Consider the following 26,564-nt stretch of genomic DNA (forward strand, 5'->3'; position numbering starts at 1 on the left):
TTGATGTATAAGTTCAGCTTCAGAGATGATTGAAATTTTTGACCAAGAATGTCATGTTTTTATCAAGAATTAGACTTAATGCCACTATCGACCTAGTAAATCTTTAAAAATAATAAAAATGTTTTTCTTTTAATATAAATGTCGAGGGAGAATTGCCTGTAGAAAAATATTCTAAATTTAAACGATAATGAAATGGTATTGAAAACATTAGAGTTGCTATTTATATTTTATTTCTTCTTATTCGTTGAAGTTTAAAGAGCTTAAGTTGGCCTGAAAATGCTAAGTTTTATGTTCTTCAACCTAGTAGTGTGTTAAATGTGTAGATTGATCAGGGAAATACTGTATATGTTGTTTTATTTTTTTCAAAATGACACAATATTTTAGATGATTAAAGGAATTGATTAAAAGGATTCTGGAACAAGCTAATGTAATATGTCATTGTTATATTAGGTACGGCCGAGTGAACTATGTGCTAGCACAGCGTCTTGAGCTGCTGGAAGAGGTGGGGCGTTTACAGGCCAGTCTGGGCTTGCCTGGTGACCTCTCCTACACATGTGAGACCGCCTCCTACTTCTTCCTTTACCAGGTAAACATCTCTAAAGAATTAGTGACTGATGTAGATTTAAATCGGACAAATTGGTCTTGCAGAGTTTTTATTTCCTGAGGTTTAAATATTTTTATGAGCAAAGTTTCACTGATGTAGTTACCGTGTATATAACAAAACAAAATTTGTGACAGTGAAAAATATCAGTCAACTTCCACATTACTGGACAAGCCATTATAATAGACTCGAAAAACAGTCATGCTAATGATTGCCAGAAATGTAGGAAATTACATTCAAAATATGAACACACAATTACGATGATTGTTTTGTAATACAGCACTGTATCATGTCCTCTAGCCTACACTTATGGTTTTGATATTTGGAGGCATGGTAGTCTAGTGGTAGGACGTCGGGCTCGTGACCGAAGGGTTGCGGGTTCGAGTCATGGCACTGTGTTGTATCTTTGAACAAGATACTTTACTGCGCTTGTTCCGGTCTATTCAGCTGTAAATGAGTATGTGGTTGGGCAGTGCTAGAATTGTTGAATGCTAGCTGTGAGCGCCGAAATGGCAGCACCGGCTGTACGCTCCCCAGGGAGTTGAGAAAGATATCGACTGGTTGCAAAGGCCCTATAACCATGGATAATAATTTGTGAACCGCTTTGAGTCGACTTACGAACTAGGTTATGATAAAGCGGTATATAAGAACCTCAAATTATTATTATTATTATTATCGTAATCTTTACAGCTTTGTCCTTTATTGTTTTGAGATGTGGAACCCATAGCCTTAAGTCCTATCCAAGAAAATATTCTAGAAATGAGCCCCTTAGTTAACTCAATAGGTGTTAGGCAAGAGATAAACATCTTTGAAATTATCACGTTTATGCCTTGATTGAACCTCAGCTGTCTGTGTGGATGGCTTGAATCATAACATTCTGATATTCTGCAATTCATAATTACCGATGCAGTCATATTTAAAATCAAAAACATTACATTTGAAGTAAAAAAGTCTTTTTATTGATACTGAAATATTTATTAAAATAAGGAATTAATTAATTATCATAGACCCTAGTTTATCAACCGGGCTTGACTAGAGAGAAGTATAATGCGATCTGGGCTGAGTAACATTCAAGTTGTATTGTATTAATAAGACACTAGACATGCAGATCTATAATGTATAAAACACCGCATACATTTACACATCCACAGCAAGTCAGCCAAGTGTACTGGTGCTCCTAGCCTGGATGTACAGAATGGGTGGCTCATCAAAATGTTTTATATGTTATGTTGCAGGTTTTAGCAAGATGGGAAGAATTTCTCAGTAAACTCCGACAAATTAAGGTAAGAACAGAAGGAGTTTAATATTTGCTATAGAATACAAAACAAAATATAGATAAAAAAAATAGGACAATATCCACTCTTTGTGATTCATTGCATAGTTTAACGTGTAATATGATTTACAGAATCTAAATAAGAAAAGATCTTCTGATTGTTGTTACAGTAGCAAGGTAACTTTATTTCAACACTACAGGTTTTCTGAGTAATTTGGTGCAGGTTGGCTTCCAAGGTTTTGTAGGCCTATCATGTGTTACGACCGTGAATAGGTACCGCCATTTATCAAATGTAATTTCCATGAAATAAACAATGGCTTCAATAAACAATCTTCTATGGACATTTGAATAAAGTCATGTCTAGGTTTTGACAACTGAATTATAGAACACTTGTTATTGTCATGATCTGTGAAAATAACCCCTTTTCCACTGCATTTATATTTGTCAAATATTTCTTGACTGGAATAAACAAAACAGAAAAGAAAGCAGTAATATTATTTTCCTTTCTTTTTTTGACAGGACAAAAAGCCAGAAAACATCAAGGATTTATTCCCCTTTACCACGTTCTTCAGCAATGCCCCACAGCCACTGTTCAAGGCGCGCTTCTATGAACAAGATCTAGACATCGCAGAGGGCTGCTTCAGACACATCAAGAAAATCTTCACACAACTTGAGGTAGGTTAGGCATTATATCAGATATTTTTCATATCATTCATATTCAGAACACATATTCCGACTTTGCGTATTGCAGAATTATCCTCTCTTGGGAGCAGGTATTGATTGTTACGTCATTGGTTTGGGTGAGAAAATTACGTTGTTTTCTCAAAAATTGATGACGTTACTCTCACAAACAAGTGACGTAACAATCAATACCTGCTCCCAAGAGAAGATAACTCCCGCAATACGCAAAGATGGAATACCTTAAGCATGTTTCAAGGTTGTTACTTTGAGGTCAATGTGGCTGTTACATTAGTACCTACCCTATACTACCTTTTGTTTACAGGAGTTCCGAGCTTTTGAGTTACTGCGGAGTGGATCCGACAGAGCAAATTACCTGTTAATCAAAGAAGCTAAAATCATTGCCATGACCTGTACGCATGCTGCACTGAAACGCCGCGACCTAGTGGCGGCAGGCTTCAAGGTAAATATAACAAAAAACCTGATAATAAGCTTATTGTCCATTGCCATTGTAAATTTCTTGCTTAAAAGTATTGTATGTTGAGCCTCATCGGGCCTAGGTGTGGATACTGCTTTGGTCACTGGGAAATTATTTGGAACATCATACCATGTGCTTTACACCAAACACATTTTTCTACAGACTGGCCAACCTTTGGGAGTAGGACTTTTCTGATTAATATTACAAAATTGCCATAATTTGACAGTTCTTAAACATTAGCCTTCGTAAAATATGAATTTTTAGGATGAAAACACCTTTTAAAAAACCTCAGTTTCAAGTGTCTTTTTGTTATAGAATACTGAACAATATTTTTGTGTTACAGTTTGACAATATTTTGATGGAGGAATCAGCCCAGATTCTGGAGATAGAAACATTTATCCCCCTCCTTCTACAGGTAAGCTACCCTACCAAGATCATATTAGCACATTTCATCCTGATCCTCTACAGGTGAGCTTCTCTGTAACAGTCATATATGCTGGCATGTTAGGGTTCAGTTTTTCAGATCTAATGTTTATCAATGCAATCAATGAGGAAAGTGTATCGATACATCTAGCCATGTACTCAATGATCTTTTGCACCTGCACTATTGTAGCTATTGTATTTTCGCAATAAGATGGATCTGTAAGTTAATTTGTATCAAAAACACTACAGATGTAACAATCTCAAAACTGCAAATTCACTCAGGTGAAAATTGCCTTCATTGAATAGTGCAAGTTTGTGAAACTGTTGTGTTCACTACCATGTCTTACTTAAACAACTCCTGTCCCTATAGAATCCCGAAGACAACATCAACCGACTGAAGCGCTGGATCATGATTGGCGACCACCACCAGCTTCCACCGGTCATCAAAAACATGGCCTTCCAGAAGTTCTCCAACATGGAGCAGTCACTGTTCACTCGCCTTGTCAGACTTGGGGTGCCCACAGTTGACCTTGACGCCCAGGGGAGGGCGAGGGCAAGGTCAGTAAAATGATTGTAAAGTCAGTATTTGGGTTTGTGTTTTAAGATCAATATGTAAAAAATTAAAAATAACAAGGTATGAATCATTTTCATAAGTCCAGTGCATCGTCACAACTTTTTTGACATCAAAATTGTTGATAACAATGAAAATTAGGATTTTAAACTGCAGACAAATAAATATTTTGTTCATTCACCGGCTTGTAAAAGTCTATCCAGACACTTTTTTTCATATGAAATGTTGACAAAAACAATCTGACATCCCACATTGTTAAAAACCATGCTGTTTTAATGTATGAACATTGGTAAATTATTTATCTTTCATTATACATATAGATAATTCTTGTTGAAACTAACCACCAGACACTGAGGTATGTGTATAACTTTTATTCAACTTGTAAACTTTGATATCTGTAATGGTTTGTTTACTTACAGTATTTCCAGTCTGTATAACTGGCGGTACCGTAAACTAGGAAATCTGCCCCATGTTTTGGTGAACCCTGAATACCGCCTCGCCAATGCTGGATTTGTACACGATTTCCAGCTCATTGATGTCCAGGACTTCAATGGTGTAGGGGAGACACAGCCCAATCCCTACTTCTTTCAGGTAGGTCAATGTGTTTCTGCTGTTTAGTTATCTTTTTTTACGATAAATCTTCAGATATAGTCATACCTCCTGATTATCTTCAACATTTTGCAACTTTATTCAACATCAAATCCTTTTAGGGATTTAACTATATTTATTTTACAACAGTTAAGAAACAAGTTTTTCCAACTTATATCAATCACTCTTGTTGGCGTGCAGAGGGTCTTGATGTGGGAGGAAAACCAGAGTACCTGGAGAAAACCAAAAGAAAGATGACCGTGCTAATCACTGCGCCACATGACCACCAAAATCACCTTTTATAATGCCATTATCCTTATAATTTACAGAATCTTGCTGAGGCAGAGTATGTTGTGGCCCTGTTTATGTATATGAGGATGCAAGGCTATCCCGCTGAGAAGATTGCCATTCTGACTACGTACAACGGACAGAAACATCTGATACGTGATGTCATCTACCAGCGATGTGGGAAGAACCCATTCATAGGGCAACCACACAAGGTGGGTAGTCTTGGCCCTTCAATTATCTTATAAAGTATTCCAAGAAATTTCTGTAAATTTTAGTATTTTAATAAATTTTCAGATCAGTGTAAATTTTTTAAAGCCCAAAAATGTGTTATTTATGTTTGTTTTGGGCGAGTATCTTGTGGTATGACAGGTACTTCTACAAGATATTATGAACAAATACAGTTTTGAAAAAAATAATGCTTTGAATATGTGACAAGTGTCATGTCACTGTTTTTGTAAATGAATTAACTATCAAAATTTGAAGATCATTTTGAGGTATTAAGTGAAATATTTCACAACCCTTAAATGTGTTATTTATGCTTATTTTAGGTATTAACAATCATCTTGTGCAGTATTACAATACTGGTCTAGGTTATTGTTGTATGACAGGTAAAACAGTGCTGAAAAATATTAAGTTTAGGATTGAAATTATGCGTTTAATGTGCTGACAAGTTACATGTTATTATTTTTTAACATAAATTGACTTCTAAACACTTAACAGTAATATCAATAAAATAGAATTTGTTCTGATGTTTTGTTATCTCCCTTTACAGGTTACCACAGTTGACAGATACCAGGGCCAGCAGAATGATTACATAATCCTGTCACTGGTCAGGACTAAGACTGTTGGTCACTTAAGGTCAGTCTGTTAGCACTCCATTGTTAGTCAGAGCATAGACAATATCTTTGTCACTCCACATTCCTAATCCACAGATTGTGATCCACCTACCCAATCCATTCACATAGACCATATTAATAACTGATTATATTGCATTTCGTAGTATCCATTCGACAGCATGCACGCAAGAAGTCCTTTTCTTGAATAAGTTGCCACCAAAATGTTCAAATAGGAATGCATTTATTTATGTTGTGATGATTGTCCTCTTGTACATGTTTACCTTGTCAGGAAACTCTGATCAAACCTTCCAAATAATGTATTACACTGGGTCAGTCCCTATTTTGTAACGGGAACAAATATAGCATAGCTGCTCTTTTTTGCATAAAAGAAAAGCAATGTGGTGCACTGTATTATTGACTAGATAATGGTTTTATAGATTTTTCCTTTGAATCTGTTGATTATATTTTCAAAGTATTTATACAGTTCCTATAATGAATAGTTAATATGAATGTTGAAACACCCATTTTTTTGTATCCTTTGCTACAGGGATGTGAGACGTCTTGTGGTGGCCATGTCTCGAGCTAGACTGGGCCTGTATGTATTTGGAAGAGTCAGCCTGTTCAGTAACTGTTTTGAGTTGACTCCTGCTTTCAATAAGGTAAAAAATCTACATACAAGTCAGTAGTCAAGTCATGTGAAGTATGTTTCCTATGATACATTTACAAATTAAACAATCGACTTTGAGGTAAAACCATTTAACATGAAAACCCTTTTAAAGGTAAACAGATTGATAAAACAGGGATTTCCTGTATAACAGTACGGGTAGTGGTCCAAAATGAACAGGAAATTATATCTAGGCACAGAACATTAGGCTCTATAGATTTTTTCGAAAGATAACAGATAATTCATAATAAAGGCCAAAATATATTTTATTGATTTTTACCACAGGCACAAAACATTAGACTCCATAGATTTATTGGAAAGATAACAGAGTAATTCATTTGGCCAATATATATTGTCCACAAAATATTATTGGAGTTACTAATATGAAGATGTTTGAATTTTTAGCTGATGTCCCGTCCACAGAAGCTGCAGATTGCTCCCCAAGAGATGTATCCCACACAGCGCAAGGTTGGTGGTGTTTTCTTAACTCAGAACAGTGATATAAATTTGAAAGAACTGTGATAAGCAATGTCGTTGTTAGCTTTGTGCTTACTCCTGAATGAAGCAAAACAAGTTGATTCATTTGAAATTTTTACCTGAAGGCTAAATGTGTAGATTTCATTGAATGAGAAACGTTCATTCAAAGTCAAACCATTTAAAAGTAAGCAAAACCCAAACAATTTTTATGTTTTTTTTATTTCATTCTTTAAACAGACAAATATAACAAAATAAAATCTTGTATGATCTGACACAGTAGTCTTGTGAAAAATTGAAAAGAAAAAGACTTAACAGGGAAATATGTAAAACATTTGTTTATATTTTTAGATCAACGAGCCACCAGAGGGCAGTGTAATGGTTATGGAGGACATGTCCCACATGGCTCAGTTTGTGTTTGACCTCTACAACTCCAGGGTCAACATGATGATGAGTCAGCGTGGCATGTCAGAGGTACGTTAGTCATGCTGACAACAATGTCACACAATACTAGTGGAATTGATAACTCCAGACAGGCGTCAGGGGCCCTTATTTAACTTGTATTTCTCCAAAGAGTGAGAGTGGAACATCCTAGTTTTGGATTGCCTCAATCCTTAGAACAAAGTTGTGATACAAATATTTATCAGTTGTTCTAGATTTCCCCTAATATTAGAAAATGAGGAGACTGGTTTTGAGTATTGGTGAATTTGTTGCTAAATTGAATATGGAAAGTTTGGACAAACATTGGAAAGCAGGTAATTTGGATGCCTATGTTTCCAAATTGTTACAACTGCATCACCTGGATTGCCTCAATTCTAAGAACTATATCGTAATATTAAAATTCAAAACAGCTGCTGTCTTGCACTTTCTGTAGTATAGAAAACAGAAAATGTTTACCCATATACCAGAAAATATCTTGTGGAAAACAACTGTATTAGTATTGAAAGAAACTTTTTGATCTAATGGTTTAATGATATTTCACGGAAATTCATCAAACTTGTTGGGTGTTGCTTCTTTATGAACCTATAACAATGATCTTTTGTCTTCAGGCTCAATCATTACGGAAACCTCCCCAGAAAAGCTGATGTGCATGAGAAGAGATTGAAAAAGTTTTTGTGGCAAGAATGTGCGGACATTGACCAAGAACAATGTTCAAAAATGTTGTCAGAGTTATTGGCAAAGAAAACTGTCAGATGTGAGGTCTAAAACACAAGGACAACTTTATTGTGAATTTAAAAGATCACAGCACAGTAGGTGCTCTTTAGCACAGCAACATGATGTACTGTTTGCCAGTAGAAGTTTGAGAAATGTGTTAAGAGTACTGACTTGTTCCTCAGATCTGATGTGGTATTGCTTAAGGAACATTATTGTGGATAGAGCATCAACAAAATGTAATCTTGTAAGCCGAACTGGTGTAGCATTTCTTTTGATTTTAGGGGAGGGGGATGCTATATATAGATATTAGGAAATCTCTTGCATGTGCGAGATAAATATATATAAATTATAAAGAAATAGATCTTAAGTCCGTGAGGTTTAAAAATAAATCCGGTTATCACCAGAGACGTTTTGATTAGCATGTGACAGATTTAGTAAGAAAGAGAAAATAGGAGAAAAATTAAGATGTTAACTGAATTTAGATAAAAGCATAAATTGGATTTTCGAAGCTACCACATTGCCTTCATAGTCAAGGGAAGGGATGTAAGTAAGGACAGAGTTTGATCAAATCACCAAATCACAGTTTGTTCATTGGGTGTAAATAATCTCACCTGTGTCTGGTGATTCATTGTTCATATTGATCATCATTATCATCATAATCACTGATCATAGAATAAACAAATAAACGTATACTTGTTCTAACTTTGTTATTATCTTATATACAATAGTAAGTTGCCGTTTCTAACACTGTATTATCACATTCAGTACTTGTACACATTATATACTGTACCATGGGGAACCTATTAACATGTGGAATCCCCACTTAGTGGTTCATCCTGTATATGTTGAAGGATAGTTCCACCCCTTCACAATGGAATGATTATGTAGGATAAAATGTGGGTGTTCTTTGAAAATTGTCAATTATTAAGGTTACACTTATCTTTACAGAGCAGTCTACACAGATCACACTAGCTTGCTGCTAATTACCACATGTTACCACTTCATATCTCTATGTACCATGATAAAGACCTACCTAATGAGAATTAAACTTCATAGCCAATGTTACAAACAAATCAAAAGGTCCCCTTTGAATCGATTGTAAATGTGTTGTACTTTTCCTGTATATGGTAATTTACATTATGTATTTGAAAATAGGAAGATCTTCATTATGACGACATGAGCAAATTATAATATTATATTCCTATAAAAAAATGAAATGTTTTAACTTTCAAGTTTAAATCAAATTTTGATAATTGAATTATATCAGCTAAAACAAAGTTCATAAAATCTCTGCTATAAACCCAATACAAGTAGAAAATGAGTCCCTAACAATTTTTAGATGAATACTTAAGTAATTTAAAAATTTATGACATTTACAGCTAACAAGATGAAAATCACTTAACAGGCAGACAAACAAACGTTAAAGATAAATGTTTTTTCGTGATAATTTAACTTCATGAACTGGTATAACAGAATCACCACTCCCTACATCAAATGTTAAACATAATGTCATGGACTTACCTAGTAGATCAAATCTGAAAGTTTTTCATTTAAATGAGGCTTAGCTTTGCCGAGCTAAAATATAAATATCAGGACAAGTTTCAATTTTGTCCTAATTGAAAACGGCTTCGTGATCCTTGCTATCTCCTAACCATACATTTCTACGAAAATTGGGAAAATATTGGTTCTCCGACTGTTTTTAGGTTTTCATCTTAAAGTCTACGACAAAAAATATAACATAGGCCTATTCTCTGCCAAAGCAACTGATAAACTTGATTGTTTTGACAGCTACCAGAAATGTTGTTTAGAAAGTAATCATACCGGTATGTGCATTCAGTGTACAAGTATTTGTTAACAATTTATTTAACAATTTGAAATACTGCACAAGGTTATCACAGCATCTCTTATTAAATGAAAATAACAACTTTGTGAAGTAATGGTAACATATGCACATACATTTAGCAAACTATTTATAAACAAAGTTAACACTACTTGCATCAATGGTGTCCTCACCGGGAAAATCATGATATTGAGAAGTGTTGTGTAATGAGGAATGTAAATGAAAAATGTAAGCATAACCCTAGCTCAAACTAAAACCATGTCCAAAGGCCCACTGATAATCCACCTTGAACCATACAATATCCTCCCTATTTCATTTTTACTTGATGCCAATTTGACACGAAAATTGATATATCTTGTACTTTAGGAAATGCAGACTTGACATGATTTTATTAGTAAATCGAGGGTCACATCTCTCGCAATTTAGGTATAAATAATAATTTGTGGTCTCGCTTGTACGAATTAATGTGATTGGAAAGATGTAGTTTCAAAAGATATCGGTACATCACTTTTGGAGATATGATCTGGGTAAAAGTTTGTCTACAAGTAGAATCATTCAGCAATTGTAATATATACATACCCTGTTTGGTTAAAAATATTAAAAATATATTTAAAAATAAACATCGCATATATTAACAGCACAAAATAATATATAAATAGTATAAAAAGACACCATTTTTTGACAAACAATACAAAATGGATAATGTATAACAGTAATGTTAGTTTTGACCACAAGAACAAATTATAATTCAACTAGTAGGCTTTCAAACCTTATTTAAACCTTCATTGGTGTACATTTGAACTTATATATATATATATTTAAGTTCACACTAATATTTAAGAGGTAAGTTCAACTTTACACCAATATAAAATTTATATATATAAATCAGGATCTTGATTGAACCAAAAAGTTCTTGTCGTAGAACGGCAAAACACTATTATCAAAAGAGATATTCATAGCTGCCGCCATTATGTCGAGGTCATGGTCAATAATAATCTTTATACTACCGACAAAAAATGAAATTTGAGGTTTGGGCTATTTTTCTGGCAGGATAACTGGACTATTACTGAATCAGTGTAAAATGTCGTACTGTGGAGTGGACATTTTTCGCCAATACCACGTTTAGTAAATTAACACGAAAGTGAGCATATATACATTGAGAAATTGTTAGAGGTATTGCTAAAGTATTGTCATCGTGAACTTTTCAACACCGTCAATAGTATCAGGAGCCACACGAAATTTCCTCTTTTAGTGTAATTTAAAGTTTTGACGCTATGTAGAGAGTTGCTTCTACAGATCTGAAACTATGAGATTTAACATTTCGTTTGTATACATTTCATCTTATTTTGATTGAGCCGAAATGTTCTTGTCGAAAAACGTCAAAACATGTCAAAAAAGGACATTCATGTCTGCCCTTGGGTAGAGCTTTCAAAGTGACAATAACAAATGTTTGTCATATAAAATATGTTTATATTTTTTATAATAATATTAAATCGCGTAAAAATATACGGATAACAAAGTCGAGTTAATCTACGTTTTCACATCAAAAATATTGAAACATTTTCATTTTCTAACAATGGCATCTATATAACAGAAAAAAAGTTTACCAAAATCAATCTTAGGTAGAATTTTTGTTTTTCAGTCTCTTTGACTTTTGTTCCTTTTTTTATATATATATATCCATCATTGTAAAAAGAGTAGATCTATACATTATTTGCACAAAAAGTTATGTTTCGACTATTTTTCGGTTAAAATGCCCATTGTGAAAAAATACTTCACTTCTGCTTCTACCAATTAATTGCATGAATACTCTGACACTATCTTCTGTATGTGTGCGTTCCTGCATGTATAATTGAGTATTATATTTAAATTATACTGTTTACTATGTGACCGTGCATCTACTTTTTACGGTAGGTTTTATAGTTCATTTCTACTTGAATATCACAGCACAGACACTGTATTACCAAACCCAGATCACTGGGTCACTGGTGTGATCAATACGGGTAAATCAATGCGCCAAAGACGGTTACAGTCACCTAATGGTAAGTAGAAAAGCGTGATGCCGCTATGCACTGCACTACGGTGCCCCTAGAACAATTCATTAAGTAAAGTTAATACCCAAAAATGTCCTGCCGGAGGTCAGGACGGCCCAATGCCTGTTCAATGTGATTCTGTATAGCCCACATCGATATTCCATATTCAACCCGATATGCTAATGGAACATAGCCCCTCATGTCATGAGGTAACGCCCAGAAGAAAGACGGCAAGCCGCCTTGTAGCATGGTAAGCACGCGGGGTCCATTCGGGGTGAACGCAAGTCCAGGTGACCCCGACCCACCTTTTTCCATGGTTGAACGGATGCATATTTTGTTGTCTTTGTTCAAAACAGCATATGCCTCGGAAACTTTATACTCATTTTCCCCATTCAATCTAAGACATTCTTGAATTGCAGGCTCATTTTCTCGGACCCACTGCTCGGCTTGCTGCAACTGTTCATCAACACTGGACAGGATTGGCACGTGTGGATCGACCGTCTTTTGGTCATGTCTAGTGTGCCCAAAGCCAATGACCGCTGCAAGTCTGTCCGGGGAATCATTTGTGGACAGAGGCATTAATGGCGGAGGGAGGGTCATGTTTGGACAAGGACTGAGGGTGAGCACAGCGTAGTCGAGATCGGCATCGTATGCCTCGAGGCATGGAAGAAGACTAAAGGACACTCCCTGATTGAATATCACGACTGTATTTTCTCGTGATAGGTTGTCAAAGTTCCACTTAAAACCAGTCGTTGTTTTCTCAACTGCAAATAAAAAACTATTCATGTTCTGTTTGTGTTCAAAACAAACTTAGCCTTCATTAATCTTACCAAACTGATTAATCTTATTCCGAATATCAACTCTGCATCTTTTTAAATAATATTGCATTATGTATATGAAAATATGAAACGCCATGTTGTGATATTTTTGACGACGTAACAAATCATATAACACGATTTATGACATACCTGTTGAATCTTGTTATAGTAATACAAGCAATTTTCAGACCATGAAATACAACATGTGCAATACGGAATGTTGTATTTACATACTAGCCGGAACTACTTTTTATGGGAACCCCCCTGAAAAGTTCCCGATGTTTGCAAAAATATTTAAGTTTATAAAATCTTTGTATCGATCTCTACCAAAACCGGAAGGTATGTGATAAAAGCAAGACCACACACTTGTGTTTTTCTAACGAATCAGAAAGCACTCATTTATTGTGCGGAGGGATATATTCGTTAGAAAAACACAAGTGTGTGGTATTGCATGGTTGTATTCACTGAGTAACAAAGCAATTAACTTTTAAAAGGAAATATCACTTTTTGATATGTACTACATAGTATATTTACATATTTCAGTAATACATCGAATATTCAAAACTTGTTATATATTATCATATTTACATAATACGTACTTCATGTCGGATATAAAAATTGTCATAAAAAAATGATTCGTTCAAATGCGCAAAAACATCTTCACAATAATTCAGAATACGTAAATGGAAAGTCGTTTCACTTAACATACGTAATATTTTGTTGACGGAATGGAATGTGGTTAGTGCACTGTTCGTCCCCACTCTGAAGACAGTGCAGGTTCCGTGGTCCGATTTTAACATCCCCACTGATTCACAACATAACAGCAATACATGTAGGGATGTCTCTGTGAAAGAGTCGTCATAATCCTTCATGAACACGTCTTTTCCAACCTTTGCAGTAGGTTCTGCAAAATAAACGGGATTTAACGCATTTTTGTTACAAAAGAGAATGTTCACATTAATATCATACAATTTCAAATGAAAATAATTCACAAAAACACTACTGCTTTTATGAATAACCGGATGTATAAAATCGCGTATTTTTGTATACGACACATCTTGAGAGATTCAAAATTAGGCCATTCAGTAGTCGTATTTGACAACAAACAAAATTCATACACCACCGACCTCATTATTTACAAAGCAGAATTACAAATATATTGTCGTACCAATAGGGGACTTTAATAGAAGGGCTAGAATTATCCTCACTGTAGAAATCTATAGTTTTATGCTCTTGCCTTGAGGAAAATGTAGTCCAGATTTGTTTCGCTGTCGGACGCTCACTCGTGGAAACTTGGGGAGCAATTCTTTTTGATGTGTCATTACTTCATTCTTGTTAGAAGCAACGTGTGCTGGGCCTGTTGCTACAGATGAAAAAGATTAATTAATACGTCATTTATTTACATTTATCTTTCTGTTAAGTTTTCTGTAATCCTTTTCTGTTCAGGTCGTCCGTTTACAAAGTCAAACCACCATTTCACCATATCAGTTAATATGATTAAAACACATTTGATGTATGACTTACGTTCCGTTAAGTCTCTCTGATCCGTCTATGGAAGAAACAAAACATTGAAATAATATTCCATGGTGCACTAATATGATTACCATTTCTTGTATAATTTAAATAACATCATGACACTATAAGACGGAATATAATTAATATGTACATTTTGATACGTTACTAATGTATCATTATCTATTACAATGTCAAATGGAACAATATACATGACCTTATCGATTTGCAATACTGTTGTGGTTTCTTTTGTATATATACATATATATATATAGAAAAAAATAAGATTTATCGACCACCTAAAAAACTAGCTGCTTTCACCCTTCACATGGCTCTTCAGGTTTATTTCAAAAGAACAACTTCATGACGTCGCAATTCCATCACGAAGTTGTTCTTTTGAAATAAACCTGACGAGCCCTGTGAAGGGTGAAAGCATCTAGTTTTTTAGTCGGTCGTTAAATCTTATTTGTTTTATATTTACTTACTTCACATGGACATTTAACCCTTTTTATTATATATATATATTTGCCATAATGCGTCAGTTTATTTGATTTTGTAAACCCATTTCTATCCTTTAAAGGAATTATGTGATATCTTATATACGCTTCAGTATAAAAAATACAACTATTAAGATTCAGGCTTTCCTGTACATTTTCTACTTTGAACCAATGTTGAAGAGATTCCAGTCCAATAACGTGGAGTTGATTGGATGTGCCCTCACAACACTGAAGTTCTTTGTGCTTCAACAGAGATGTACATTCTACGGGAGTGCTGGCCGCCTTGGTTTTCAGTGAACACTGAACACAACTTCGCACACGAACAACTTTCTGATACCTTTGTATGATAGAACTACATGTTTTCTCCAGAAACAGTCGGGTTTCTTCCCCTAAACCACGAGGAATGTTCGTTTCTGCCTGTGAATATCTATATATCACTGCCTGCACGACGCCTTCCTCAAGATGTAGCAGCAATCGCCAGCACATGTCGATCTTAAAAGAAGCTATATTCCTAAAGAGAACACATCTCCCTTTCGCTGTGACAAGAGACCATTTTTCTATGCATGCGGCCATCAGTTGACTGGAAAATGCGTTTTTCATTCCCGGGCTGTGCGTATCAAGATACAGGACACATGTCTTTACTTGTCGATCAAACTGCAGCTCTTCAAGAACTACAAGAAGCTGTGTTGTTTTCAACATGCATGGTACGATCCAGTAATCGGGTCGCGTAATCAAACATTTTGAAATTAAGTTTAACTTCTCCATATACAGAAGCACGCTTTTGATGTGGGTAGGGGTAAGGTTCACGTCGAAGTTTTTGAGGATTTCTTCCACATATTCTGGATATAGCTTCGCTTCAGTGTTCAGCTGGTGTTGCATTTTATAAAGACCGGGTGAACATATTCGCTTGATGACTCTCTCCGTTGTAATGATATGTTTAAAGGCATTGATTGCCCATTGCAGATCGATTATTACCAAATTCGTCAGACTTTCCCCTTCAAAGAAGAGCACTAAGCCTTCTGCATGGAGATATTTCAGGAATGCAATAATCTCCGCGTCCGATTCAAGTGGGCATTCGATAGCTGCGTTTAATTTACGCAGCAAATCAAAATCCAGAATCTTTTCTCCTTTTGCTTTCAGTTTCATGACTTCATTTTCAAAGGACAACCACTTTGTCGGAATCGGCCTTTCCCATTTTTCTTGGGATTTGGCCGCATCAATGACGGCTGTCTTCAAATCTGCCATCGCTGGATCAATTATGGTATTATCTATGACACACACGCCAGCAAAGTTGGCTTTGCCCAGGCAGTCAAGTTCAGGAACAGAAAGGACATCCTGTAGCGTCTTGAGTCCAAACGCCTCTTTCTCTCTGTCTGTCTGTGAGACATAACAATATCAATTTAGCATACTATTCCGGACCAACATTGACATTGTCAAACAGAGGCAAAGAAAAGTTTACTTTGAGTTTGTCAATTAAAGAAAGATCGCACGACATATCTCTATACGTTTGGTTTCGTTTCTTTATTTGCTGATGTTGTACAACAGATAGCAATTATACATACATTGTTTGTAAAATAGTTTAGAACTGATGGCTTTTAAAATAAGGAAATGGTTCATTTCTTGCAACATTTCGAATTAACATAAACCGTATTGTACCTACCTTGAACGGGAGCTTGTCTTTATGTGTTCCAACAAGTACGACTGGTGGGCACTGGAACACCATCCCATTCCCTTCGTCTTTTCGTATGGCAGAATAGTCTAGAATCGATGCCAACCAGAATCGTGCTTCATCTGAAAAGAGTAAACGTACAGTTTTTATTAGCTCACCTGGTCCGAAGGTGAGCTTATGCCATACCGCAGCGTCCGGCGTCCGTCAGTCTTTCCGTCAACTTTTCCTTTAAAACGCTACTAGTCCTGAACGGCAAATTAGATTTGGATTAAATTTTGTCTGGAGCATCATTAGGCCAAGGGGACTAATGTTTTGTATAAACGGCGGGTGTGGCCCCCTGGGGAAAGGTGGGCGGGGTCAAATAGGGGAAATAGAGGTAAAACATCTAAAATCCTTCTTCTACGTTAGGAATTAAGGGATTTTATCCTAATTTAGTCTGAAGCATCCTTGGGCCAAGGGGACTCAATTTTGTATAAACGGAGGGTGTTGCATCCCTTTGGACAGAGGGGCGGGGCCCAAGAAGGGAAATATAGGTAAAACCTAAGGTATTTTATCCTAATATAGTCTGGAGCATCCTTGAGCCAAGGGAACTCAACTTTGTATAAACTTCGGGTGTGCCCCCCCCCCCCCCCTTCTGGGGCACAGGGCGGGGCCGAATATGGGTAATAGAGGTAAAACCTTTAAAATCATTCTTCTACTGTAGAAATTAAGGGGTTTTATCCTAATTTAGTCTGGAGCATCCTTATTCATGTGAATGCGGGGACCAATATTGGAAACACAGTAAATTCTTCAATATTCTCCTTTTCCTGTAGGAATGATTGGGTTTTGTCAAATGGCATAAACATATAACCCCTGACTAACCATGTAATACATGTACACTACCAACAACATCTGGCTATTTTAACTTCAATTTTGCTAACATTTCCAGGTGAGCGATACAGGCCCTCTGGGCCTCTGGTTTGTATTACTTTACATACTGTCAATATGTTATTGCCTGATGTAGAAGATATTCTTTATATACATATATATATATATTTCGGACATCTATTCATTCTCACATGTATATTGTTAGGTAAGTGTAAATGAATACCGGTGTGACTAAAGTTGGACACAAATGAGTAATCTTTGTTAAACGGTATTTTTTGACACATTTGACCTATTTGTTAACATTTATCGAGTAACTTACCTATCACAGAATCGTGACCTTTCTCCACTTCACTTAGGTCAACCACAAGGATGAAGACACATTCAGGTGCCAGGAAAATTTGATGAGTGGCGTAGTAGATTTGTTCACCGGCGAAATCAAAAAGGGATATGCTGGCATGGTCTTCGTCTAGAAAATCGTGCGCTATGCGACTTTGGAACACTTGTTGAAGCGTTGTCATTTGCGAATGAGTTGGACATTCGATTTCTGATAGATATTCTAAAGCATCTTCGAATTCGTCCTCGCTTTCTCCCTCCTGACTTTCTTCTCTACGATATACGAGGATTGGATTGGCATTCTCCGGGTGGTTATTAGATTTCTTAGCGTGTTGTTGTGGAGATTGATTTTGGTCTGGATTAGGAATATTGTTGGTGTGAGAATCTGCTCCATCTATATCGTCCATAACTTTTGCTAATTTGTTGATAGGACTATCAAGTTCTGCACCTGTAATAACGATAAGTTAATACTTCAAACATATTTAATACTCACGACCTTCACAATTAAATATGGTTTTCTGTTTTATCGCACATTCGGGTGTTTTCCTTTGATTCAAATATTCAATATTTAAGTTTAATAACATTTATAACTGAGCTTTGGGAGGTCCTAAGCATCATCTGCTGTCAATGATAGTGCTGTTGTTTTAATCTTACTAACTATTTTTGACAAATATAGCCACTCTCCATATCATTACTGTTTAACAATTTATAGTTTGAATCTATGTTTATTATATAGATATAGATTATATATGTTTAGTATAAAGTAGGAAGAGCGTATCCTAAATTGCCATGTGAAACCTTATAGAAGTTGTGTAAGAGGACAATTAAAAATTCCGTGTTGAACATTAGGCACTCTAAAACTTCCTTTTGCATTCCTATTTGTTTTCAAAACCCAGAGATCCATCTCAATGACATTACCTTTGTTTTGAATTGTCCACTCCAAAGTTTTAAGATCCACGAGAATCTTTTGAATGTAGAGATCTATACCCTCGGTACTATCGATTCCCTCGAGGTCGTCATCAAGTAGTCGCCGACATAAAGAACTTTTGCCGGCTCCCTTATGTCCCAGCACCATCACTCGAACATGGCGATCTGGCGTAGTTCCACACCGTAAAGCTGTTTTGTACCTCAAAACAGTGTCTGTGTCAAGACGTAGTATTGACCGTGGCAGCTCTAACAACGTAGACCCAACAGAAACTTATCGAGACAAGATTTAAACTTTTTTATTTATGCAAATGCAATAAATATGTTTATAATTCGTGTTACTCATTTATAATGCTTCTTTTTCTAATGAAATATAATGTTGTAACGCATACAAGTGTTCATCATCATCATCATCATCGTTACAAAAGGAGAAAAAACAAATACATACAGATAAATAAAATAGAAGAAATATATACGATATTGTCAACACACCAAATCTGAAAATGCAATGACCTCCACAAAAACAAAAGGATGTGTAACCATATTAAGCGTTTCCAGACCATAAGTTTTGTCTAGATGCTGCTTATTTATTTTGTTGGTTACATCGACAAATGACGGGAAATGTGAATCCTGCGAAGTACGAGCAAATATTACATTTCTATCATCCTTCAGATCATATGTATTTCAAATCATTTTGTACGAGTAACATTCAACAACATTTTTATCATGCATGTGTGTTCATAACGAAAATAGTCTTGCACTGTTTGAGATTCCGTAAGGGAGACTACAATTACAATCGGTCCGAAATTTTCCTCATTGATTATTTTTTCTTTGCATATTATCCAAAATGTATTTTAACAGTCAATTTGAATAATAATAATAATAATTCAGAACATTTTAGTAATACATGCACATACTATTTGTTCGAACTAAGATGCCTAAGAAATTATGTACTACATATTTAACTACACTTGGTCTCAAGACATAGCTCACCAAGTAAAAATAAATAAAGAAGGAAAATACGTAGGAATACACACAGTTTTCATTCCGTCGTTTTAGAAAGTTAAATGATTTATTCTGGTTCCAAAACACGTCTTTGAATGTATTGAAAGGCGGAAGATTATGCCGTTAAATGATTTTATTTTTACCATCAGTTACTGATAAGATCCAAAGGCTAATTGTTATCGAGTTACTTTAACCAATTCATAAAATGTATTTGAAATAAATACAAGGATTGTTTTTTCAATTAGCATATGCCATAAGGCTTGTATCTTTCGTCAAATCCCAGTATATAGGTCACAGGCTATTACTGTTGTTGTCACTGAAATCTCATAGTAGAATCTAGTCTAAACGGCGCAGATGTATATAATGTCCTCCTTATCGGAACTTTTCATTCAGTATTAAGTTCAATAAAGTTTTGTTTTACCGATAAAGGACCTATATAGATCCTCTACACCTGACTCAAAATCATAACACTGAAATATTTATCAATAGATGAATGTGACATTGGTTGGAGCATGAACTTATCTCAGATCTGCGTTTTCCAGAAGATTGTTCCATATTCTTACAAGTCGCAAAACAAAAAGGTTCTTTCGGATACCTAATCTATAGAGGAAAATATATAATAAGCTATGTACAAATATTTGTCAGTATGATTAGCTAAACAGCATTATGAACGACGAAATTTAAACTGCATCGAGTGCTTCGAAAAGGACTACAATAATTGTGATACAATACAATTCTATAGTTTTTAATAGCAATCATGCTAGAAGTAGGGGAAAGGAAATAAAAAAAGTTCTACTAAGTTTGAAACTTTGTTAATAGCCAAAACAAATGAATAAGCTATAATGAAAAAAAGCATGCATATGGAGAGATGTTTTAAAAATTCAAAGTTGCATGATCACGCTAACTGAAGTTAGGTCCTTCCTCCGACATTCATTTATATTCTATTTATCATCGAAATAATGACGAAGTAGCACGGAATGTCATTGAACACGCTGTTATATAACTTTTTATAGTAGTGTATCTAGTATATGTAGACCCTTAGGGTGCAACATTTTAGAAGAAATGTCCTCGAAACGAAACGAATATGCCAGATAATTATGCTAATAAAATAAACTCGTTCATTAAATATTTATACCTAAAGCATTTCGAGGACATATACAAATAATATGTTGTGACAATTAATGAATTCAGATGTCCTAAAGTGTAATATTATATGTGTATAATGAAGCTTTCAAGACAATAAGATTTGTTTTGTATATATGATGAGTACTCCATCACGAGCAGGTACATGTATTAGATCAAGTTACGTACCAAAAGACATTAACAAAAGATAGTAAAAATGCAACGCAGATCAAAGCAACAATCACGTGTTAATCGTAACATTACCAACAGCCTGGATTCTTGTCTGAACTGCTCTCGCTTTATCTCTAACTTTCTTATTGTCTACGCCAAGTAAGATATCAATACTGGTCACTATGGTTTCATTCGTCTGTAATATAATCATTATAAGATAAAACAAGAGGCATATTGGGCCAGTATCGCTCATTTTCTCTCTCTTCTGTCCTAGAAGTTGAAATATTTATTTGTGCCTATGATGGTAATATCAGATAGTTTGGACCCAATAATTATAATAACAACATTATGGAAGAGCAATGGCATGAACATTTAAATAACATTTTACTTGATCTGGTGGAATGGCGAATCAGAAAAATGTGCCAATCATAGGACAAATTGAATATTGGTAATTAACTAGAGGAAACTCTGTAGTTTTGAAAATTGATAAGACAGTAAAGCAGGTCCCAACTACTATTACGTGTTCTGAGATCCATGGTTCGAATCCTTTATGGTCCCCTGGCATTTTCGCCCTCTTGCAAGTGATTTAGGTTTTTCCATATTGTTATATATTTTTTTAATTATTCTAATTTCATCGTTTATCTGCTTTATGCAATATTGTTGATAGTCCTATTTGTTTTATGTTTTAAGCATCGTTCCGTTGAGTTAATAAAGTTCCACTGAAAAAAGGCGTTAAAAAACCATGACTATCAATTCTGGAAAAGTCGGTTGAAAGTTCCGTAAGGAAATAAGAGAAACATTATCGTTAGGGACGAAGAAATAATATAAAAAGAAAAAATCTCAACGATAGTACGTACTTTCATCTTTTCAGGGAGATTCTTCAGACTATATATATTTATTTCAGACTATATTTATTTATTTTTACTTTTTTTTTGACGAGTGATATTGAATGAATTAATAATGTAATACTATATAGAGAATTTTCCCCCTTGAATACAAGTTTCATTTCAAAAATGAGGTAAATATTATTTTTTATATTTTTTCAACAATATGAAAAATATTCAACCGATGAGTGAATGTAGCTGTTCATCAAGAAACAAAAAATATTCCGTTTGTTGTGGAGCAAAAATAGTAGCTTTCGAAATACAAATCGAGGATGACTAAACATTCTATTATGAATGATAATTTGACATTTCCTGATGGTCCACAATCATGTATCCGCCTACCTTTAGAGCCCGCTTTGCGTACAGCGAGTAACACAACCGGTCTATGAGGCGTAATGTTGACAACGTTTCCTCTTCATTTGTCAGATTACTCAGGTCTTCTTTTGCACAGCTTTCTGTCACATCAGCAACATTTTTGATAATTCCATTGTCATAAATCATCTTTCTGTTTTCCTCTAGGCTACACAAGCCGTCCAGTGTGTCAAACAGTTCTAACACTTCAGTGTAGTAGCCACTCGCCCTGTCGACAGTCACGTTGTGACCGCTGTTGGGAATAGCCTTTTTCAGAAGGTCTAATAGGTATATAAGAAAAGCTTCATCTATCTTCAGATGTTTGACATCGTCCTGTTTGACCATGTGTGATAACGCCATGTATGCGGCTAGCTTGATTTCTGCACAAAAGGAAAGCAAAAACTATGCTTATTACCAACGATTCATATTTTTTTCAGATGGTGCAACAAACACGTTTACATTGTGGATAAGTTATCCTGTATTGTTTATAACATACAAATCGAAGCCATTTTGTCAGTAGATATAGAATGTTATTTACACAGTATTTCAACTATACAATATTTAGCAAATCATATGATATGAGGAACAGCATGCGAATACGTGTTATGTTTTGTAACGAGATTGAAGTACTGATATTACAAAAAGTTCGAACATTATTATATAGAATACCATTTCTTTACTCAATGAAAAATGAATACTATTAACTTCCACTGGACAGAAACAATCTATTCAATAATAAACACATTAAGGGGAAACAGTCTATAAAGTTTGACGTTTATATATACTAACTGTTTGAAGAAGTTTGTCTTAGAATACATGCAATTGTATACACTCCTCCAAATTCGTACAACTTTTCCTTCTTCACACCTGACCGCGCGCACTGCTGTATCACGTCCAACGCAGAAAATATCAAATAGTTTCCATCCTACATAACAAGAGTTTTTCGTATAAAATAGGTAAAATATGTTTACTGTATAGTAAACTTGGGATTCATTCATAAATCGTCTCACCGGTAACTGTGTTATTTAAAATGACATTTATATAAACTGATCATTTCATTTGTGTACAATACATTTTCTTTGCCGGTAACAAAAATCCATTTATACACTTCTGCAATGCATTTTATCAATCTTATGGAACCAAAATGATAATGCAAAATCAGACATCGATGGTGTGGGCATGGCAACCAAGAGTTTGGTGCGATCCCTACCTACAAGGCATCGACGTCTAAAATATGCAAGCTTCTGTATCACTTTTAGAAATATAGAACGATCAATCTTTTGCAGAAATAAAAGGGAAGTATGAATATCGTTTTACCTTATTTGGGTTAATATGCATATATAATACGAATTTACCTATTGTTATATTGGCTTTTTTCAATCTCGTGGCTACACTACACAAATTTATCATACTATAATCAAGCTACATCACCTCCCAGTCTTGCTCCGGTGACAAAAGAACTTGTTTCAGATCCTGAACGACGTAGTGGAGATAATCAGTACAGGTAATGGCGACGGCGAAGGCTTTGCTGGCAAATGACAGCCGCCATATTAGTCGTCTTGTTATGTAGAGAATCTTGTCTACGTCATCACAATCGTCGCTGGTAGCTACAGTTTCTAGCACGACGTTTGTCAGATACAATGTCTGTGTACAGTGCAACGCAAATTTGAAGCAACGAACAACTGCACTGACAAAACTGAAGTGAAGAAAATAGAATAAAAATTAAGCTGACTTAGAAAATTATGACATTTGTGTTGAAATACAAAGCAACAACTCATCTGATAGTGACATTTAACAAGTTTTTAAGGATATTTCTTCCACATTGTTTTGTAGTGGTAATGGAATGATAAGGTTTTAGACATTTCGTTTTTGTTTTTGTCACCCACTATATGTCACAATTTGTAAACGGTACCGCTATCATCCCATGCCATGATTTTACATGTGAACATTGAGCATGACGGTTCACCACTCATGTCATATGATAGTATATTCTTGTTTCGTTGCTGTGTCTAAGGAAAATGTGTATTACCAAAACCATTCATCACTATTTATATAAATGGATCTGCGCGTTAGATTGGAATCAAACCAATAAGCGATAAAATGAAATATTACCACACTGATTTTGGTTGGAACATGATAACTCGGATAATACAATATTTAGGCAATCTCCTAAAAATTGATAGTTTATAAGTTATATAAAATTACGTTGACTGACTTTTAGACATAACAGTTAATTGGTATGGGTGGGAGAGAGTAACGTGTTAACCGAATGTTCATACCCAGAATTTGCCAGGTGGTTACCAATACATGCTAGGTCTTCTCTGGTAGTCCTGGCATCTTTAAGAATTGCCAGTATACCAGTCACCCAGTTGAGAATATCAGGTAAAGATCCAATACTGGCATTTTCTAGATCTCTTTTACAGTCGTCTATGAACAAATCCACATTCTCTTCCTCGTCTGAAACATTGTGAAACATCGTGATCCAGGTGGGTGTGTTTACATCTGCAAGATCTATTTTTCACAAGTTTATTTTTTTATGTTATGTATTCAATAAATAGTACAAATCATATTGTTATGTAATTTCTTCGTCGATGCTAACATCTGTGACAAGTCTCCCCCCCCCCCAATCCCCTAACGCGAGAGTATAGGAAGAGAAACATCAACCCCGTGGGGTGATATTCTTGATTGTCTAACCCGAGGCTTGTTTCGAGTCGGGGATCAGACATTCAAGAATCGACCCAAGTGATGTTATTTCTCTGGCATACCCTCAGCATTGGGTGAGGTTTTTCTTCTCCCATCCTCTCACTATATATACTTGAAAACAATGGTTATCTGCATTTTTATCCTTATCTGCAATTGACCTACCCCGTCATCGTATGGCTTCTTTCCGTGTGCCATATATCATACGCATATCCTGGAGGGTGACAGGGAATCCAGAAGTAAAACTGGAAACAATTCAATTAAAGGTGGGAGAAGAAAATCATCCTTACCTGCAGCGTGTGCCAGTTCCCGTATCCACCTGTTTCTGCATGCCTCATTGTCAGACTTCAAGGTCAATTTATCTATTTTGAAGGACAGGTCACCAATCGGGGTAACTTTAAACTTTTTCTCTTTTTGATTGACGTCACCACTATGGAATGTTTTTCTCCAATCTCTTATAGAACAAAGTAAATAAGACATGTCTTTTGAAATGCAAAAATATTCACATAAAGAAATGTAGGTACCTAAAAATAGCATATATATGTACACTTGAAATGTCATCCAATCAGTTTAACTTTGGACAATTATCTTTCGTCTATTTGTTTCAAAACACATGAAGTTACTGTGTTATAAATAAGAAAGGACGAACAGGCTCCATGAAGAAAAAAATATACTAAAAGGACAAGAAGCAACGACTAAATCTACCCCGCTATGTATATAACAGGACAAAAACCCACAGCGGCAACATAAAAGAACAAGAGGAACACAAAGTCGCCATGAGTAGAAACATGAATTGAGGAGACAACAAACCAAACATAGACTGGCCTCGGTTTCATCAACGTTCCTTAACTTTAAGGAGTTCCTTAAACCGGCTTTGTCCTTAAACATAAGGAGATTCCTTAACTTAAATAAAATCGCGTTTCATGAAGATTCCTTAACTTAAATCCTTCCTTTAATTTCAGGAATCCCTTAAATATTTAAGGCCACATCAACCCAAACGTATATCGCTAAGGAGCTCCTTAGTTAAGTTAATGAATGTTCATAAAACGTGTTTTTTTTTCGGAAATCCTAGATACAGAATTCCTTAGCGATTTTAAGTTAAGGAAACATTTAAGTTAAGGAACGTTGATGAAACCGGGGCCAGGAATCACACAAAAAACGTTTGGTTGCAAAACCAGGTATTCCGTAAGGTGCATATTTCATGCATCATATTATCACCTATCATGATGCTATTAATTATACAAGGTATCGTTATCATTTTGTAATTACACAAGGTATCGTTATCATTTTGTAATTACACAAGGTATCGTTATCATTTTGTAACTATACGAGGTATCATTATCATGTTGTAATTATACAAGGTATCGTTATCATGTTGTAATTATACAATGTATCGATATCATTTTTAATAATACAAGGTATCAAAATCATTATTAATGGTCCAATGTTCATCATATATATATAGAAAACAAAAAACCGAAGGCAAAAATATATCGAGGCAACATATTCTAAAATCGCTCATAAAAGACTTTTTAAGATAAAATATTGCACGTACTTATCGTAGTAATTCAGTTGTCCATTACATAAAACAAAAAATGCCCTTTTTGTTTCGAAGTAGCCAGTCCTGATATGAAGCCATCCTGAATATTGTGGAAAAATCAATTTATTCATGGCTCATGACTTTCTTTCACGATAAGTGGCGACGTCATTGTCCAGTTTTATAGGCATTGATACTTATTGTTCTGAAAGGTGAAATTGATAAAAATGAGCATAACAGTATATTCACTTGTAAATTAAGAAACCATATGT

The 26,564-nt window shown here is 35.2% G+C and overlaps 2 protein-coding genes across 3 annotated transcripts in view; one reads left to right on the forward strand and one right to left on the reverse strand.

Annotated features, from left to right (window-relative positions):
• The window catches only part of LOC110466636 (intron-binding protein aquarius-like), a 23,839-nt gene extending 15,511 nt beyond the window's left edge, over positions 1 to 8,328 (forward strand). For both annotated transcript variants that reach the window (XM_021523268.1, XM_021523269.1), the window contains exons 27-39: positions 451 to 586; positions 1,837 to 1,884; positions 2,394 to 2,549; positions 2,878 to 3,015; positions 3,374 to 3,445; positions 3,824 to 4,011; positions 4,444 to 4,615; positions 4,942 to 5,112; positions 5,673 to 5,758; positions 6,284 to 6,395; positions 6,806 to 6,868; positions 7,226 to 7,348; positions 7,924 to 8,328. In XM_021523268.1, the coding sequence (XP_021378943.1) occupies positions 451 to 586; positions 1,837 to 1,884; positions 2,394 to 2,549; positions 2,878 to 3,015; positions 3,374 to 3,445; positions 3,824 to 4,011; positions 4,444 to 4,615; positions 4,942 to 5,112; positions 5,673 to 5,758; positions 6,284 to 6,395; positions 6,806 to 6,868; positions 7,226 to 7,348; positions 7,924 to 7,959 (1,501 nt within the window). In that variant the 3' untranslated portion in view covers positions 7,960 to 8,328. The remainder of the gene's footprint in view (positions 1 to 450; positions 587 to 1,836; positions 1,885 to 2,393; positions 2,550 to 2,877; positions 3,016 to 3,373; positions 3,446 to 3,823; positions 4,012 to 4,443; positions 4,616 to 4,941; positions 5,113 to 5,672; positions 5,759 to 6,283; positions 6,396 to 6,805; positions 6,869 to 7,225; positions 7,349 to 7,923) is intronic.
• The window catches only part of LOC110466634, a 23,005-nt gene continuing 4,760 nt past the window's right edge, over positions 8,320 to 26,564 (reverse strand). The window contains exons 2-16 of the mRNA XM_021523267.1: positions 26,311 to 26,497; positions 25,046 to 25,209; positions 24,335 to 24,512; positions 23,487 to 23,751; positions 22,845 to 22,980; positions 22,047 to 22,435; positions 20,914 to 21,016; positions 18,517 to 18,771; positions 17,585 to 18,046; positions 16,390 to 16,520; positions 14,883 to 16,106; positions 14,245 to 14,269; positions 13,958 to 14,083; positions 13,430 to 13,624; positions 8,320 to 12,666 (exon numbers count right to left, since the gene is read on the reverse strand). Of these exons, the coding sequence (XP_021378942.1) occupies positions 11,981 to 12,666; positions 13,430 to 13,624; positions 13,958 to 14,083; positions 14,245 to 14,269; positions 14,883 to 16,106; positions 16,390 to 16,520; positions 17,585 to 18,046; positions 18,517 to 18,771; positions 20,914 to 21,016; positions 22,047 to 22,435; positions 22,845 to 22,980; positions 23,487 to 23,751; positions 24,335 to 24,512; positions 25,046 to 25,209; positions 26,311 to 26,426 (4,455 nt within the window). The 5' untranslated portion in view covers positions 26,427 to 26,497 and the 3' untranslated portion in view covers positions 8,320 to 11,980. The remainder of the gene's footprint in view (positions 12,667 to 13,429; positions 13,625 to 13,957; positions 14,084 to 14,244; positions 14,270 to 14,882; positions 16,107 to 16,389; positions 16,521 to 17,584; positions 18,047 to 18,516; positions 18,772 to 20,913; positions 21,017 to 22,046; positions 22,436 to 22,844; positions 22,981 to 23,486; positions 23,752 to 24,334; positions 24,513 to 25,045; positions 25,210 to 26,310; positions 26,498 to 26,564) is intronic.

The sequence above is a fragment of the Mizuhopecten yessoensis genome, unplaced genomic scaffold (assembly GCF_002113885.1).
Source record: "Mizuhopecten yessoensis strain PY_sf001 unplaced genomic scaffold, ASM211388v2 scaffold11139, whole genome shotgun sequence".
Taxonomy (NCBI): Eukaryota; Metazoa; Mollusca; class Bivalvia; order Pectinida; family Pectinidae; genus Mizuhopecten; species Mizuhopecten yessoensis.